Source organism: Prionailurus viverrinus, chromosome A3 (genome assembly GCF_022837055.1).
Source record: "Prionailurus viverrinus isolate Anna chromosome A3, UM_Priviv_1.0, whole genome shotgun sequence".
NCBI classification, from domain to species: Eukaryota; Metazoa; Chordata; class Mammalia; order Carnivora; family Felidae; genus Prionailurus; species Prionailurus viverrinus.
This window is the reverse complement of record NC_062563.1, coordinates 5,928,758-5,945,417: the sequence shown is the minus strand read 5'-3', so window position 1 is coordinate 5,945,417 and position 16,660 is coordinate 5,928,758. Positions and strand designations below refer to the sequence as shown.

At 58.1% G+C, this 16,660-nt stretch overlaps 1 protein-coding gene across 1 annotated transcript in view; it reads right to left on the bottom strand.

Annotated features, from left to right (window-relative positions):
• Positions 1-536: 536 nt before the first annotated feature.
• Positions 537-16,660, bottom strand: part of BMP7 (bone morphogenetic protein 7) — a 92,544-nt gene continuing 76,420 nt past the window's right edge. Inside the window, exons 5-7 of the mRNA XM_047854104.1 lie at positions 8,597-8,673; positions 6,988-7,098; positions 537-2,626 (exon numbers count right to left, since the gene is read on the bottom strand). Of these exons, the coding sequence (XP_047710060.1) occupies positions 2,477-2,626; positions 6,988-7,098; positions 8,597-8,673 (338 nt within the window). The 3' untranslated portion in view covers positions 537-2,476. The remainder of the gene's footprint in view (positions 2,627-6,987; positions 7,099-8,596; positions 8,674-16,660) is intronic.

Sequence of the window (16,660 nt, the reverse complement as noted above, 5' to 3'; positions counted from 1 at the left end):
CAGAGCCAACAGCTTCCCCACACCCCCCCCAGCCCCGAACCACTGAAACAATTTGCATTGGACAATGCTGGCAACGGGGCCCTTGCTGCTTCAGTTTTGGGTGTGCACTTCCCCGCCCCCCCGCCCCCAGCCTGCCTTTTTTGTTTCCTTCTTGTGCCTCTCTTTTATTGGGATGACTAAATCTTTAAACTATGTTAGCAGTAAACACAGCTAATTTACCCCCCCCCCCCGCCCCGCCTCTCTGAAACAGCTGTTGACAGCTGCACTGTAATTCAATCAAGGATCTTTGTAGTCGAGCCTCCCCGGTTCACATTTGTGGTTCGGTCCCATCCATCCCTCCTGCCTGGAGCCCCACACAGCTGGACCAAGTATTGACGATCGCCCCGTTCTCCCCGGGGCCTGGCTGACGAACAGCGCGCTGATGGTGGGGGCCAAGGCGGAGAGTTCTTAGCGAACCAAGGGAGCGGCGGCGTCCGGGAGTTAAGAGGGAAAGAGCCCGACATCCACGGCCCCAAGAATCAGAACCAAATGTCTCCTTTTATTGAAAAGTCAAAAACCCTCTTTATTTTGTTTATACAGAAAATTCGCTGAGGACCGCTCTATGCAACAGCTGAAGGTACAATGGTCTGACCGTTAATAAATAGTCTTAAATAAGAAAACAAACAGGCCGGCGGGGGGGGGGGGGGGGTGGAAGCGAACTCATCATCCTGAACGAGGGACAGAAGAAGGAGCGTGTAAAGTGAGCTTCCGATGGACATAAATAATTACCTTTGTTTTGTAACAACTATTTACATGTTTCAATGTACAGACGATGCGAGCCAGAGGCCAGCTGGGGTACAAGTGGCCAGAAAACTTGCACCTAGAGGGAATCACACAAAAATCCCCAGATCCGCCAACAGGTAAAACAAAGCACAGCAAAGACAGTGACTCTTCCCTACTGACCGGGCCGAGTGAAGGCTGCAGCCTAAGCTACTGAAGAAGAAAAATAAAAGAAGATAAAAACGGGGGCTCTGGGGTTTCCAGGAACCAACTTAATCAAGGTGGAGAAAACAATCCCCTGCTGGACGGGACTCCAGGGGCACAGGCCTCATCTGGATGAAGCCTCGTGTGGGTTAGCCTCATCTGCATAACCCTGCTCTAGACTGCCCAGAGCTCCCCAAGGCTTGTGCGGCAGCTAGTGGCTGGGTGCACAGCATTTAGGGGACCCACTGGCCAAGGGAAGGGAGGCTCACGCCAAGAGCCACATCCGAAATGGCAACTTGGAGTTGGAACACCCGATTAGGACGTCACTCCCCAAGCGGCTTCTAGATCCTTCCATCTGAGATTGGCATCCAGCAGATCTAAACCACGTCATCTGCTCCTTACTTCAAGGAGCTGATTGTTTGCAGAGCCCTCAGCAGGGGCCACCGGGGGCCCCGGTTGGAGCCCAGACCTCAGAACGCTGCTGTCCATCTACGGCCCAACGGGGGAGCCCCCCGGGGCGGTGGCCAGCACCCCCGCGCACCCCACCCCGATCTAGAGCTGGGCTTCCTTGGCACTCCTTTAAATGGGGCCATGTTGGCTAGAGTGCAAGGTGTCGCTGCAGGTGCCCATCCACTCTGGCAGGCCACATCGAGTTTCCTACCGTGAGGAGAGCCGGGAAACCGGTTCCAAAGTCTGCCAGCACTCCACATGCCTATTTTAATCTCTGCCACCACACACACACACACACACACACACACACACACACCCAGCTGAACATGTTTTTCCTTCAAGGTCAACACCCCCCCTCCTGCGAGCAGAAATCTGCCGTTTCCCTGCCCGGCTAAATCTTAGATTTAGGCAAGTCTATATAAACAGTGGGCCTCTGCAAGTCTCAGAATGAAACCAGACTGGAATGACGGGGGGTGGGGGGGGGGTGTCTCCCCATCCTTCCCCGGCCACAGCTTCTGTTTACGAAACCAGAGTAAACCAAGAGATGGGGATGAATTGTTTAGGAAAATATATCTGTAACATCCTAACCATTTTCATTCATTCGTTTTATTGTGACATTTATTACAGGAACTTCTGTGTTAACTCTCCTTGCGCACAGACACAACGCGCCCACGCCTCGCCGCGCCCCCTTCCTCCCGCTGCTGGGGGGCCCAGCTGAAGGGCGCTCCTAATTACCCCTGGGAACGAGTCAGCGCACGGCAGAGACTTCACAGCCAATGATCGCGGCCGGGCCATTTTTCTTTCGATATATATTGTTTTCCTTCAGGCTTTGCCTGCAGCAGCTTGTAGGATCTTGTCCATAGGAGGCCGGTGAAAACCTGATCAAAAGGCATTCACCTCTCAGATTCCTTGACACTCCCACACCGTTGAGGTTGGGGACGGGGGCGGGACAGGCCTCTCGAGGGGCGGCGGGTCTGCTGGTGCCTTGCCAAGGCAGGGGGTGGCGGGAGACCGAGGATCCTGAAAGAACGTGGCCCCCGAGGATCTGAGCTCCGGGGAGGGACTAGTGGCAGCCACAGGCCCGGACGACCATGTTTCTGTATTTCTTCAGGATGACGTTGGAGCTGTCGTCGAAGTAGAGCACAGAGATGGCGTTGAGCTGCGTGGGGGCACAGCACGGCTTGGGCACCGTCTCCGGGTTGATGAAGTGGACCTGGAACGAGGAAGCGGCGGCAGCGGTGAGACACGTCGCGTCATCCCCCCACCCCCCCCCGGCCGCCTCGTCTCTAGAAGGATCACGCGTGGCTTGGGCGAAACGACCGCGCGCGGGGCTCGCCCTCGGCGCTTCCTGGGCGGACACGGGACTAGCTCGGTTCTGAGAGGGCCCGTTTCCCACGGCAGGGAACCAGAGTACCGACGTCTACACAGCACACGGCTGGGAAGCGAGTGGCCGGGCGGGTCTCCACCGCGGGGCTGCCCGTACAGTGCGGAGGGCTCGGCGGGGTCTCTGGGGGGCCAGGGGCACTCGACCCCCAGCCCCGACGGCCAAAAATGTCTCCCGAACCTGTCAAATGTCCCCTGGGGGGGGGGCAAAATTGCCCCAAGTGGAGACAGAATGGGCCCGCAGGCCGAATCCTGCCCACCAGCTGTTCCTGCGAATAAAGTTTTATTGGCACCTAGGGCTGCACCTGGCACACTTGAGTCGCTGCAACAGAGGCCGTAGGACTCGCGAGGTTAAAAAGATCTACCACCTGACCCTGTCCAGAAAAAGGTGGCTGAACCCCGGGCTCACCTGTCCTGTCCAAGAAAAAGAGAAAGCAAGGCACACATGTAATTCCCCATGTTCTAGCAGCCGCATGTGAAAAGATGGAAAAGAAACACGTACAATTCATTTAAACAATATATTTAATTTAACCCAGGGTTTCAAAAATATGATCGTTGCAATACGTACTTACCGTAAAGAATCATTACTGATGTATTTTGCTTTTTTTTGGTACCAAGTTTTCAAAAACTAGTATTTTTTTTTTGTATTTTTTTTTAATGTTTTTATTTATTTTTGAAGGAGAGAGAGAGAGAGAGACAGAGCATGTGCGGGGGGAGGAGCAGAGAGAGAGGGAGACACAGAATCCGAAGCAGGCTCCGGGCTCCAAGCTGTCCGCACAGAGCCTGATGCGGGGCTCGAACCCACAAACCGTGAGATCACGAGCTGAGTTGAAGTCGGACGCTTAACCGACTGAGGCACCCAGGTGTCCGTCACCTTCTTTTAAAAATTTTTTAAAAATATTTATTTATTTTTGGGAGAGACAGAGAGAGAGCATGAGCGGGGGAGGAGCAGAGAGAGGGGGAGACACAGAATCTGAAGCAGGCTCCAGGTTCTGAGCTGTTAGCAAGGAGCCCGATGCGGGGCTTGAACTCACAGACCGCGAGATCATGACCTGAGCTGAAGTTGGACACTCAACCAACTGAGCCACCCAGATGCCCCTATGTTTATTTATTCTTGAGACAGAGACAGAGCATGAACAGGGGAAGGGCAGAGAGAGAGGGAGACACGGAATCCGAAGCAGGCTCCGGGCTCCGAGCTGTCAGCACAGAGCCCGACGTGGGGCTCGAACCCCCAAACCATGAGATCACGAGCTGAGTTGAAGTCGGACGCTTAACCGACTTAGCCACCCAGGTGCCCCTAAGTTTTTTTTTTTAGTTTTGAGACACAGAGAGAGAGAGAGAGAGAGAGAGAGAGAGAGAAAATGCAAGTGGAGGAGGGGTGGGGAGAGAGAATCCCAGGCAGGCTCCACACTCCACAAGGAACCTGACATGGGCTTGACCCCAGAAACCTTGAGATCATGATCTGAGCTGAAACTAAGAGCTGGATGCTTACACTGACTGAGCCAGCCAGGCGTATCGTATTGTACTGTAATGTTGATTTTTGAGGGGGGGAGGGGCAGAGAGAGGGGGACAGAGGATCCCAAACGAGCTCCACGCTGACAGCAGAGAGCCCAGCGTGGGGCTTGAACTCACCAGAGATCATGGCCTGATCCGAAGTCGGATACTTAGCCGACTGGGCCACCCAGGCGCCCGTAGGGTGCATGTTAGACTCCCGACGCCTCTTGATTCAGACTGGCCCTATTTCAAGTGCTCAAGAGCCACGTGTAAATGTGGTTACCGCGTTGGAGGGTGCAGATCTGAACGATACGAGACCGTCCCGCCTCGTTAGTAGTGACAGTTAAGAGGACAAAACGGGGCGAACGCTTGGTTGGACATCATCAAGAAAGAAGGTCGGGAAGGGAGGACTGGTGAGAGAGGCCGGCTGGCTGCTCAGGTTTACTGCCCTTGGTGCTCGTGGGATTCTCTGCACCCGACGGAGACCAGGGCTGGTGGCAAACAATGCCCCGGGCCTGAAGGGGCCACACAAGCGCCCCGGATGAGCGAGGCAGGCAGGGAGTCAGACGAGAGGGAAGAGTGAGGGCTGGGGCACACCGCAGGGCGGACGCGGCCAGCTGACCGCGGCCAACCAAAGCCAGCGAGTTGAATATGCCGAGTGCCCGGGACAGGCCAGGAGCCTGGTTCTTGCTTTGTTTTTATGTCAAACTTGAGGTTTCCAAGCACATGCCAAGGGAAAGCACCCTGTAGAGGCCTCCAGCCTGTGACCTCTGACATGAGCCAGCACACTTGGTAACTTTTTATGACGGACCATTTCAAACCTTACAAATCTAACCACCCCCCCCCACCTCCACCCTTGAATCATTTGAAAGCAAATCCCAGACACCAGCTCATTTCCTCTGTATTTCACTAGGACTCTCGGCAGGCAAGGCTTCTTCCCCCCACCCCCTTTTATTTTTTTAATGTTTTTTTTTTTTTGTTTTTTGTTTTTTTTTTTTTTTTGAGACAGAGAGAGACAGAGCATGAGCAGGGGAGGGGCAGGGAGAGAGGGAGACACAGAATCCGAAGCAGGCTCCAGGCTCCGAACGGCCAGCACAGAGCCCGACGCGGGGCTCGAACTCACGGACCGCGAGATCGTGACCCGAGCCGAAGTCGGAAGCTCCGCTGACGGAGCCCCCCAGGCGCCCCTCCCACCCCCTTTTAAACATGACCACAGAAGCATCTTTTCGGAATAATCGGAGGGCTCGCTCTGATCCCAGAGTTTCCTCGTGACGAGCGGACGGGGCGGGTGGTCACAGGACGGCTAGGCTCCTATTGCATGGGCCATGAACCAGGAGTCGGAGGGTAGAGCTAGACCCGTGGCAGCCCGGGAGACCCCCGGGGCACCTCCCAGGGGCTTCAGGACAGGACCTTAGGGGGCACGTGGGCGCCAAGGAACAGGGTGGGGGCACTATTCATTTCCAGCCCGAGGACTTTCAATCCTGAACAGGGCTCCGGAGTTTACTGCTGGGGGAGGAAGGACCTTGCAAAAGCATTGCTAAAAAGAAGAGGCCTTCCTTCAAAGGGCAGACCGCGGCCCAAGCGAAAGGACCAAAGGAGCTTTTTATCCAGGAAGTAACACGTGGGTAGGAACATGGGAAGAGAGAGAGGTTTATTCAGAAACAAAAGAAGCCAAAAAGTCCATCACAAACAGAACTGCAGGACAGAGGGGATGGCCCTGAGGAGGGAGCTCTCTTGTCACCAGGAGCATTCAAGCCAGGGAGGATGGCCGATTGACAGGAAAGGCCCCAATAATGTTCATGGCAGAGAGCTAGATAATCAAGACCCCTGAGCCTCAGATTCTACACCGAAGAACCAAGTTCCTAATTCTTACCACTACTGCGGTTTTCAGGAGAGTAATAAAAATCACATGCACCAGGGGTCCCAGTGCTGGGCACCCTGGTAAGAGCTTAGCTTATTATCACACTGAATCCTCCAGTGACCCCAGGGAAGTTCCACCTGAAAGGCCCCCCGCCACCCCATCTCTCTGTCCTATCGTCCTGTCTGCCACCTTCCTGTCCCTTACTCCTCTCAGACTTCCTCATTTGTCTACTTGACCGTTTCTCTCCCTGGAAACCGAGGCCCCGAAGGCAAGGACCCCATCTGTGCCGTTCCCTGCGGTGGCCGCTGTTCCCTGCGGTGGCCGCTGTTCCCAGTCCGGGTCTACACGCAGGAGATGCTCAGGAGATGCCCTAGGATGGCTGAACCCCCAGAGTTCAAGGGTAGGAGGCAAGGACGTGAACTCGGAAAGGGGACAGGCTCTCGAGCCAGCATGAGCCAAGGGAAGCACGGATTTGGGGGGTCGGGGAAGGACCTATGGACGTGGGGTAGACGTGCGGACAGCCAAGAACAGTCCCCCAGACAGAGGCAGGACCAGGGCCGACTTCCCCATTAGGCACAGTGACCGCTGTCCGAGATGCCTTTAGGAGCCCAGGAACCTGTTCTCGCTTCTTTCAAAACTGGGAGAAATACATGAACTTTAGGGTCAGAGGTTGTTGTACACATTGCTATGCCGATGCCGTTATATAAGAGGATTCTTAATCTTTTTTTTTTTTTTTTAATGGAGGAAGGGGCCCAGGCGGGATGGGGTGGGGGCCCCAGCCTGGGGGAGCCCGAGGCAGGGTCCGGCCGCCCCGATGGCGGGCGGGCCGCACTCACCAGCGTCTGCACGATGGCGTGGTTGGTGGCGTTCATGTAGGAGTTCAGAGGGAAGGCACACTCCCCCTCGCAGTAGTAAGCAGCATAGCCTTCGGGAGCGATGATCCAGTCCTGCGGGCGAGAGAGGGCGAATCAGGGCGAGCGAGAGCCTCGTACGGCCCACTAACCTCCGCGTCCAAACCGCCTCCTGCGGGCCACACTCCGCGCTCCCGGGCACAACGACCCGGCCCCGCTCCGTCCTGCGCAGCGGGGGTCCTGCTGGAGCAGGAGAAACTGATGATGACGCGCTTCCACGGTCCCCACTGAACGCAGAATGGAGGAAAGACCACCCGGGGGCTGGGCTGAGTCCGGAACGGACGCTCGCACGGCTCTGTGGGAAGGTGGCACGACCGAGGGGGCGTCCACGTTAGCCAGGTGGTCACACGCTGGCGGTCTGCGTTCGGCGACATCTCCGTCTGCCAGTTCGCCCACGTGGGGCACAGACGGATAATCCCCCACCACGGGGAGAACAGATAGAGGACCGTGTAGACGAGCCAGCCCAGCCGCCCGGTGCACGCGAGCGGCTTGGTGAAGGACGCGCGGCCGTGCCTGCCTTTACGGTCGGGTGAGCACAGCACTACCGTCCCAGCAATACCCACACCCCTCACTGACTCCAGTCCATGGATTCTTCCAGCAGCGGAGTCTGGGGCTCGGTTCCAGCCCGGCCGGGTGCCCCGGGGAGCACGGGAGCCGTGAGTACAAGGGCCAGAACCAGGAGGGGGCTCCACGCTGGCCGTGGGCCAGTGCCTTGAAGGTACGCTTGGGAGCGATCCCCAGGGAAGGGTCTGGCCTCGCCCACCGAACCACAAGTTCACTGAGGAGAGAACGAAATCGGTGGCCTTGGTGATCTCAACGCCCCATCGGGGGGCCGAGCCCCACGAGGGCGGGCACACTGTTCACGCTCACGGCTGTGTCTCTGGTGCCCGGAAGAGGGCCCAGGATGTCGGAGATACTCACAAGCAATCACGAGAGCGGATGACCCTCATGCCCGTCCTGGGATACACCCCCTGCCCTTCACCCCACTCCATCCAAATGGTTCCGGAGGGAGCGGTCATGGTCCCCGGACGTGATCTCATCCCCCAAACAGCCGACCGGTTCAGGATCAAGCACCCGACCCGAGCTGGCTCCGTCAACTCCCTGCCCTGCGCAACTGAATCACGGAAGGGGGAGGGAGGGACAGACAGACAGGGCAGGAGGTGGGGGCCGGCCCTCCAGGCAGCTGCGTTCTGGCACACGGGCTCCCCCGCGTCTGAGAGCAGCCAGCCAGCCGCAGGATGGAAATGGAGTCCACGTGGAGAACGAGGCTCAGGGTCCGGAGCGTTTGGGCTGCTGGTTCTAGCTTGCGTCCTGACTCCATTCCTGCTCTTGGATCTCACGAGGCGTCCCTACATCCTTCACGTGGATTCTCTACCCTAGCGAGGGCCCTTGAGGCTGGAGTCGCAAGTCGAGGAGGTGAGAAACCTGACCCGCCGTACGTGTGGGACACGGCCCTCACCGCCCTGGCGGGGGAGCCTGGGGGAGCCCAGCCCAGAGCCCCCACCATCGGGCAGACCCAGCCGACCGCCCTTACCTGCCAGCCCAGGTCGCGGAAGCTGACGTACAGCTCGTGCTTCTTACAGGCCTGCCTCTGGTCACTGCTGCTGTTTTCTGCATTGACGGGAAGCAGAGGGGCAGGGCAGGGGGGTGGGGAGGGAAGGAAACGCGCGCGCGTTAGAGTTCCCTCGGTCGCAGGCAATGGCGTGAGCGCCGTCAGACTCAGAAAGCCGGCAGGCGACCTCTCGGACGCAGAAGCTGTCCGAGTACCCGCAGCCTTAAAACTCGCTTCCGTCCCCGACGAACGGCCCGCGCGAGACGTGCCCGCATTCCCGCTCCTCCCGCGCCACCGTAGCCCCTGCCACGCTCTGGACCCTTCTGCGGACCCTGGGCGCCTTTGTCCACGCGTGTTGTTCAGACGCAGACACGGGCCCAGATTCCCTGCGGGCATCAAACTACGGCCACACCCCCCCGTGCTGGCCCCGGGAGCCCGCTCAAGGGGTCTGCTTCCGTGAGGCCCGCCCACTGGCGAGGCTCACCCTGCAAGAAAGGGCACGAGGGGGCGCGGACGGGGCCTGGGACAAGGCCCCCACCACCAGGAAGAAAGGAGAGGGCGGGAAGTCAGATCCCACTGACCTCCCAGAAAAACACTCTCCTGAGGCTGCTTTGAGGAGTCAAAACTATGCGCTGGGGTTTTCCGGAAGTATGTAAGGGTTGTTGGCATTTGGGTTAGGGCCTGAGCACTTGTGAACATGCAGAAACCCTCGGCTTTCTCTCTCTCAATCACGCGCGCGCTCTCTCTCTCTCATTCTCTCCCTCTCTCACATACACACACACTCACTCTGTTGCTACTGCAACATCATCTTCTATCTTGCAGCCACAAGGATCGTTTTCCTTAACCATGCCTTGTCTCTCTCCCACCTAAAACTTTGTAGCATGCTTCGAGCAACATCTCTCAACTCCTGCCCTTGGCCTGGCAGGTCCTATGGAACCCGGATTCCTAAACCATCAAGCACTAAGCTCTAATCACACCGGCCTTCTTTCTGTGCTGTGAATCTAATGCCAAACCTGTCTCTGCCTCAGGGCCTTTGCACTTGCCTGGCAAGAAACACCTGAAATGTTTCTTGTGATCTTTGTATGTCTGGATCTACTTGATATTGAAGCCTGTTCGAATGTCGCCCCTTCAAAAAGGTCTTGCGAGGTCACCATTGGATTCCCAGAGCCCAGTGACCACTGATATTTGTGTAATTAACGCACAACTAAAGGAGAGGTTAGTGCCCCAGCTTCTGTCCATTGCTGTGATGCCTCCAGGCCTAAGTGTCCCAGAAGGTAATGAAACCAGTGGATGAGAGACACAAGGAGGAACCGGGGCTGCCTGCTCACCTGGCCCGTACCTGGGAGGCTTCCAGATGTACCCCGTCCCCGCTGCCTGGTCAGGCCTCTCAGATGGCCAGGGGAGTGGCCCTCCTGGAGGCCTCAGGTGCTCCCGGCACCCCCCGCCCTGGTAGAGAACCCAGGACTGAGCTCACCAGCTCATTTCCCACCCTTGGAGTGAGGACTGGTTCAGGTAAGAGCCAACGGCCCGATCCAAGCCGACAGCATGTGGATGGAAGCGTGCTCGGGGCTTCTGGAAAAAGTCTCCTGATTCCTAAGAAAGACGCATGGGATACGGTGCTCAGCTCTTCCCCCCATCACCCGGGAGCAGAAGAGGAATGAAGCCTGATGGCTCCACGCGGCCACAGCCTTGAGAAGAAGCCAACTCGGAACACAGAAGGGCCGAAAAAGCCGGGCTTCCACTGTCGCTGACTTTGTGGACCAACCAACCCTTGCGCCCACCCGACCCTGGCACCGCGAGCCGATGGCTTCCCTGGCGGCTGACGCCACTTGATCTGTGCTTCTGAGACTTGCGGCCAAACCACCCAGCGGGTCCTACCTAGGAAGGTGCGTCCCCGTGTGGGGCTGGTGGTCAGCTGGAGCCCAGGTACAGACCCCGGAGGTGTAGACCGCAGAGCGCACCGGCTCCCAAGTGGAGTCTGACCAGTGGGTGTGGACCAGGGAAGGGGGTGGTGCCCCTCCAGCTGTGGAGTCACATCCCGGTTCTCCCAGACCTGGGGCTCCCCGTTCACCGAGGATCCAGTGCCTACTGGGGCGGCCTCGAACGTTCACATCAGTCTCGCACAACACTCGGCTCATAGCGACAAGCTGCTGACCCTTATCCTTCCGGCCCACCTGCGAGGGAGGGGCCTGCTCCTGAAGCCAAGACTTCGCTGCTGCCTTGAATTTAAATGATCATAAAAAACACTACACACGAACTTCATTCACACAGACACCCTTCAGCCATTTAAAGCGAATGCCTTGTTTCCTCCAAGTCCCATGACACGCCCGTTTGGCAAGAAGCGAAACGTCCACCAGTTTTCCGCCTTCCTCTGATTCACGAGAATTCTCCCCGTGTGGCTTCTAGGTTCATGGGAAATAGATAAAAAGGGTATCACTGAATTCCCTTCCCTGGACCTCAACTTCCCCATCTGGGAAGTGGGTGGGGTGGCTCTCTAGGAAGTCACATGTGGCGGCCACAGCAGATCGGGAAACCCCCTCGGACACCTGCGAGACATTACGCTGTCCCAGACACCCGAAACATACGGCCACCTGGGCCACCCCAAGGCGGAGGACAAATCTGAAGCGAAATGGAGGGGGGCGGGAGTGAGGATGGGAAGGACAAAAGAGAAAGAAGAATGGGGGTCGGGCTGGCAGAGCAATACTGGACGAGAGGAGGAGGAGGAGGGAGGGCAGGGGGAGGGCGGCAGAGGGCACAGAAATCAGAAAACGGCCTCGGACGGGCTTTCCGGAAACGCTTAGGTGACCAGCCCGTGTTCACGGCTGGGCGGGTTAATCGCACGCCACTTCCACCTTCGTCGGCCTCTGTGAATATTCCCGATTTTACACATATCTTTATAGTCCAGGAAAGCAATTTTTATTTTCTATTTTTTTTTAAGTTTATTGATTTATTTTGAGAGAGAGAGAGCGAGCTCGCTCGCAAGCAAGCATGGGGGAGGGGCGGAGAGAGAGGGAGAGAGAGAATCCCACGCGGGCTCTGCCCTGGCCGTGCAGAGCCTGTCTCGGGGCTCGAACTCACACACCGTTGAGATCGTGACCCGAGCCGAAACCAAGAGTCGGCGGCTCAACCGACCGAGCCACCCAGGCGCCCAGGAAGGCAGTTTTTAAAGATTTACAAACCGGTGAGAAAAATGGCGTTGGACTGAGCACGACAGACACTCGGAACTACAGAAATGACCTCGGGGGGGGGGGGGAACACAGTGTCACTGCCTGGTGCCTCATTCATTCATCCATTCATTCACTGATGCCATCTGTTCCTGGGGGTCTGTCTACTAGTTTGCGGCCACTGTTCTAGGCATTAGAGCTACAGGTGCCAACAAAACAAAGCCCTGCCCCGGGCGCCTACGCCTTCCAGTGACAGACAGATGATCAATCAGTGGGTCAGCTTGAGTTGCGTCCTGTCGCGGAGAGCAGTAAGGCCGGAGAGGGGGTGTGCTGCCAGGGGGCCCTGCGATGGAGGGTCCTCACAGAAGGCCCTTGGGAGGAAGTGCCATTTGCACGAGAACCGAAAGGGAGTGAGAGTCTGCCAGAGAGGCATCCCAAGGAGGAACGCTCCAGCCCGAGGACGCAGAAGGAGAGGGAGGAGCGTGCCGTCCATGACCGCGAAGGTCAGCGAGAACCCTGACAGCCCCAGCAGCCGACAGACGGACGGAGGGCCAGGCACCAGAACCTTCCAGGAGCGAGGAGGGGTGAGCGGGGCTCAGCAGCAGGCAGTGTGGACGGGGGAGAAGGCGGGCCTTGCTGACCGAGCTCCGAGGGGTGGCTGGGAGGACAGAGCAGCAGCGAGGGGTCGGGCTCCCCTTCCCCACCTCTGGGCCTGGCAGCCGGAGGGCTGAGAGAGGGAACCGGCTACGGGGGTCCTCTGGAGGGCCAAGTGGCACTCAACACGTGACGGTCGAGGTCAAGGGAGCCATCAGAGAAGAGCCCCAGAAACCGACCGGACCATTCACAATGCTGTCCGGAATGCAGAGCGGGAATGCACAGATGGCCTCCATTGCTGTGGCAGTGCCCGTGGCCACAGGCAGCAATTTCGATGCACAGGCCTCCCTCCCCGCCTTCCCTGTAGGGAGCCGGAAGGTAGAGGGGAGGGAGGAGGAGCCTCCCCTCAGCCCAGTGACGCGTGGAGCAGCCTGAACAAGACAGAGGACTGAGCGCGTTAACTTGGGACAGGGGCGCGGCTACGAAGCTTTATGTCGAGCGCCCTCGCTGCTGGCTGCTCCATGTCCTGGGTAACGAAGGATCCGAAGCTACGCGAGGCTCAGTGAGGAGAAGGTGCCAGCATCGATTAGTAATGTCTGCCACGAGCAGAGGAAGGGCGAGGGTCGGCCTGAGTGCCACGTTCCCCAATCCTGTCTTAAAGCGAAGCAATGATATCTGGCTTGATGTTGAAACCCAAGGCCCAACAGACCAAGGCTGCGAGCAGCGTGTGAGGCCAGCTGTAGGTGTAAGAGGTGGGGGGGGGGGGGGGGGGGAGGGCGGTCACCAGCCCTGCCACCAGAGACCTAGACACCTGCACTGTAGCTCCGGGCCTCCTTGGATCGCTGGGCTGCTCGGGGAGAAAGCAGTCAGAAGTCCTGGTTCAAGATGACCGCGTGTTAGCAGAAAGGCTGGGACAGGGGAGAAGAGATGACTCCCAGCTCCCCTGTCCCTCTGGTCTGCCCTATCCCCCCGAACCCCACACGGCTTCATCCGCCTCCACCGGCCCCTGCCTGAGCGGCTGACAAGTTACACCCCCCACCCCCGGACCCAGGTCATCTGGTGGAGCTGCCTAATTACCAGGGCGGTGGGGAGAAGACAGTCGAAGGGAGGCCAGGGACCCAGGCTCTCCATCCCCAACCACACCGTCTACGAGCAGTAGAAGGTTCTGGGGTGTATGTAGGGGGGAAGGGGGGGATGAGCCTGCAGGAGAGAAAATTCCGTGGTGGACAGCAGGCTGCAGCAGGTGGCCCCCCGGCACACGAATTCAGCTTGTAGGGCCCTAGAGCAGGATTCCCAGCCCAGCACGTGGGGCCAAGCACTTCAAAAGGTGTGAATGAATGTGCTCACACATTCAGCCATTCTGGTTTACCAAGTCTGTTGGGGTGGGGCGGGGCGGGGCCTTGCTATGGCTTTTAAATTAAATGTCCAGGAAGGGTTTAGATGAACTTCAAAAGGGGCCAGGAAGTAGAAAGCCCCGGGAAGGAGGCAGACCGCAAGCAAGCTAGAAGAGGTGCCACGTGAGGTAGTGAGAGCCCCGTCCCGGGGGTTATGTAAATGGAGACCCGATGAGTGTTTGGGGAGGATGCATTGGGGGAAACCGGGTGTCGAATTCTAAGACTTTGAGGCCTGGTCCCTCTTCCTTCCCTCCTGAGGCACACCTGCGTGTCAGCTGGCAAGGAATCTGCCCGTGCTTCCTGCCTGGCTGATATGGAAAGACATCTAACGGGGGTCCCTACTCTGACACCCCACCCTGCCCCTCGCCATTCCCAGAACAGCCAGAATGATCGTCTCATCACCCCTGCCCCCCCGCCCCCCATCGTAGCTTAAAACTCTGCCAAGGCTTCCAAATTTGCTTTGGATGAAGTTCAAACTCAAGACGGGGCTCCCAAGAGCCTGATATGGCTCACCTTGCCAGCCCCGCTGTCCCCTGGTCCCAGCCACCATGGCCTCTCTCTCCCCTCGAAGGCGCCCCATCGCCTCCTGCCACAAGTCTCTGTGCCCACTCCCTGGGTCACCCTGGTCCAGCCGACCCAGCCAGGCCTCGAGGGCACCTGCTGGTCCCAGAGCTCTCGGGGGACAGTCTTTCCTGAAGTCCCCTCCCCCAATGCATCCGTCCCTAGTCACCACCCCCTGCCTCTCAGGCCTGTTAGTAAGTGTGCCTGGGAGCGGCAGCCACCTCCAGCCTGGCCCAAACCCCGAGGACGGACGGTGGCTGGGCTTTCCCCACTGAACCCCCGTCCCCAGGGCCGGCATAGAGGAGGCTTCCAATGCGAAGGAAGGGATCCAGTTGTTGGATGTTTATTTATTTTTGAGCGAGGCAGAATGTGAGTAGGGGAGGGGCAGAGAGAGAGGGAGACAGAATCCGAAGCAGGTTCCAGGCTCCGAGCTGTCAGCACAGAGTCAGACGCGGGGCTCGAACTCACAATCTATGAGATCATGACCTGAGCGGACGTTTAACCGCTTAACCGACTGAGCTACCGAGGCGCCCCGGTTGCTGGATTTTAATTAGGGGGCATGACAGACCCTTTTGAGAAGCCTCAAAAAGGACGGATCCAACTGCCAGAAAAGATTCCCTGCAAATCCCCTGCGCATCGTCTCCAGGGCCACTGGAGTCCATCCAGGGGCCCCTGGGGGGGTCAGGAAACCCGACTCTGAAAGCTTTACCAAGCACAGCAACCATTCCTTTCTTCTTCGAGAAGGAAAACGAACAGACACTTAAAAACTGGTCACATGAGGCCAAAGAAGCTAATGACAATACGGGGTCAATCTGGGGGTCGGGGCCGCTCTGCCGGCTTACCACCCTATTTCTGAACACCCCCGTGATCACCCGCACGCTTCTCGGGCCAGCTCCGGGCCCAGCGGCGGGCAGAGCCGATGAGCTCAGCTCAGAGCTCCCTACGCGGCGGGCAGGCTGGTCCCTGCTGCAGACCCTGCCCTGCCCCGCAGCCCACCCAGAGCTCCGTGATGGCCTCGGGGGGACGTGTTCCGGCACATCCGTCTGCTGAGTCAACCGCTCTGCAAACCCGGTGGCTGGGTCTCCTGTGGCTGCTTCAACAAATCAGCACAAACACGGCGGCTGAAAACACCACTTTATAAGCTTCTAGCTCTGTAGCTCGGAAAGTGCATCACAGGCCTCGGCGGGGCCTCGTTCCTCCTGGAGGCTCAGGGGGACATCTGTTTCCTGGTCTCTTCCAGCTTCGAAAAGCCCGCCTTCGCGACGTGTGCCCCACCCCGCCTCCAGCTTCAAAGCCAGCGACATCGCGCCTCGCCGCCCCTCTGACTCGGGGAGAGATTTCCCCCCTTTAAGGACCCACGTGATGACAGCACGGCACTGGGCCCACCTGGACCGTCCAGGCTTCTCTATCCTAAGGCCAGCTGATTAGCAACCTGGATTCTACCGGCAGCCTTGGTCCCGTTGGCCACGTAAGGAAACAGTCACCAGTTCTGGTGATTAAGGACACGGACATCAGAGGCCTGGTGGGGGCGGGGGGGGGGGGGCATTATTCTGCAAACAGTTTCCTGAGGAGCCAAGGGATACCCCTTGGAGAGCAGCGCACCCAGCCAAGGCGAGGGGGACAAGGCACAAGCTGGGCTCCTCGGAGGCGGTGGGTCATTTCTGCAGCCCACTGGGGACGTGGTCTGTGGGCCAACTTAATTTATTTGCAATTTTCTTTTTGCTCTGGGGGAAAAATCAAGAAGCATCTTTCCCTAACAGAGGCAGCGTCTGCTACACAGAATGTGGCACGGACCAGGGTGTGGGCATGCAGGCCACAGGCATCCACCGTGCTGAAGAGGCCGGTCCAGGCCAGCCCGGCCCCAAAACTCATCCCAGCGACCCCAGGCCACCAGATGCCATCAACATCCTGCTGCTTGATCAGCCGGTAGGGAAAGGGACCATGTCTCGGCCAAGCCCCGATGCCGGCACAAAGGCAGGCCCAGGCAGGGCTCAGCAGGCACCTGGTGAATTGTCAGAAAACACTGAACAGGACTGTGGAGGAACCCAAGCTCATCCAGTGCAGGCAGACACCTCCCGGCAAAATCAACAGGCTCAAATCCCAGGGCTGACACTTACTTGCACTGTGCACTTCCGGACCAGTGACTTAACCCCTCTGAGCCCCACTGTCGCCCCCTCTTCAACATGGGAGGCCGTCCACCTCAGAGCCTCAAGAAGCACAGAGTACATAAATGTAGCACCTCCTGGAAGTTTCTGTTGCGGAATTCACTACCTTCAGGATTGCTATTCATCTCTGAGCTGCTTGCTGTGAAGATGTTCCCTTTATTTTCAGTT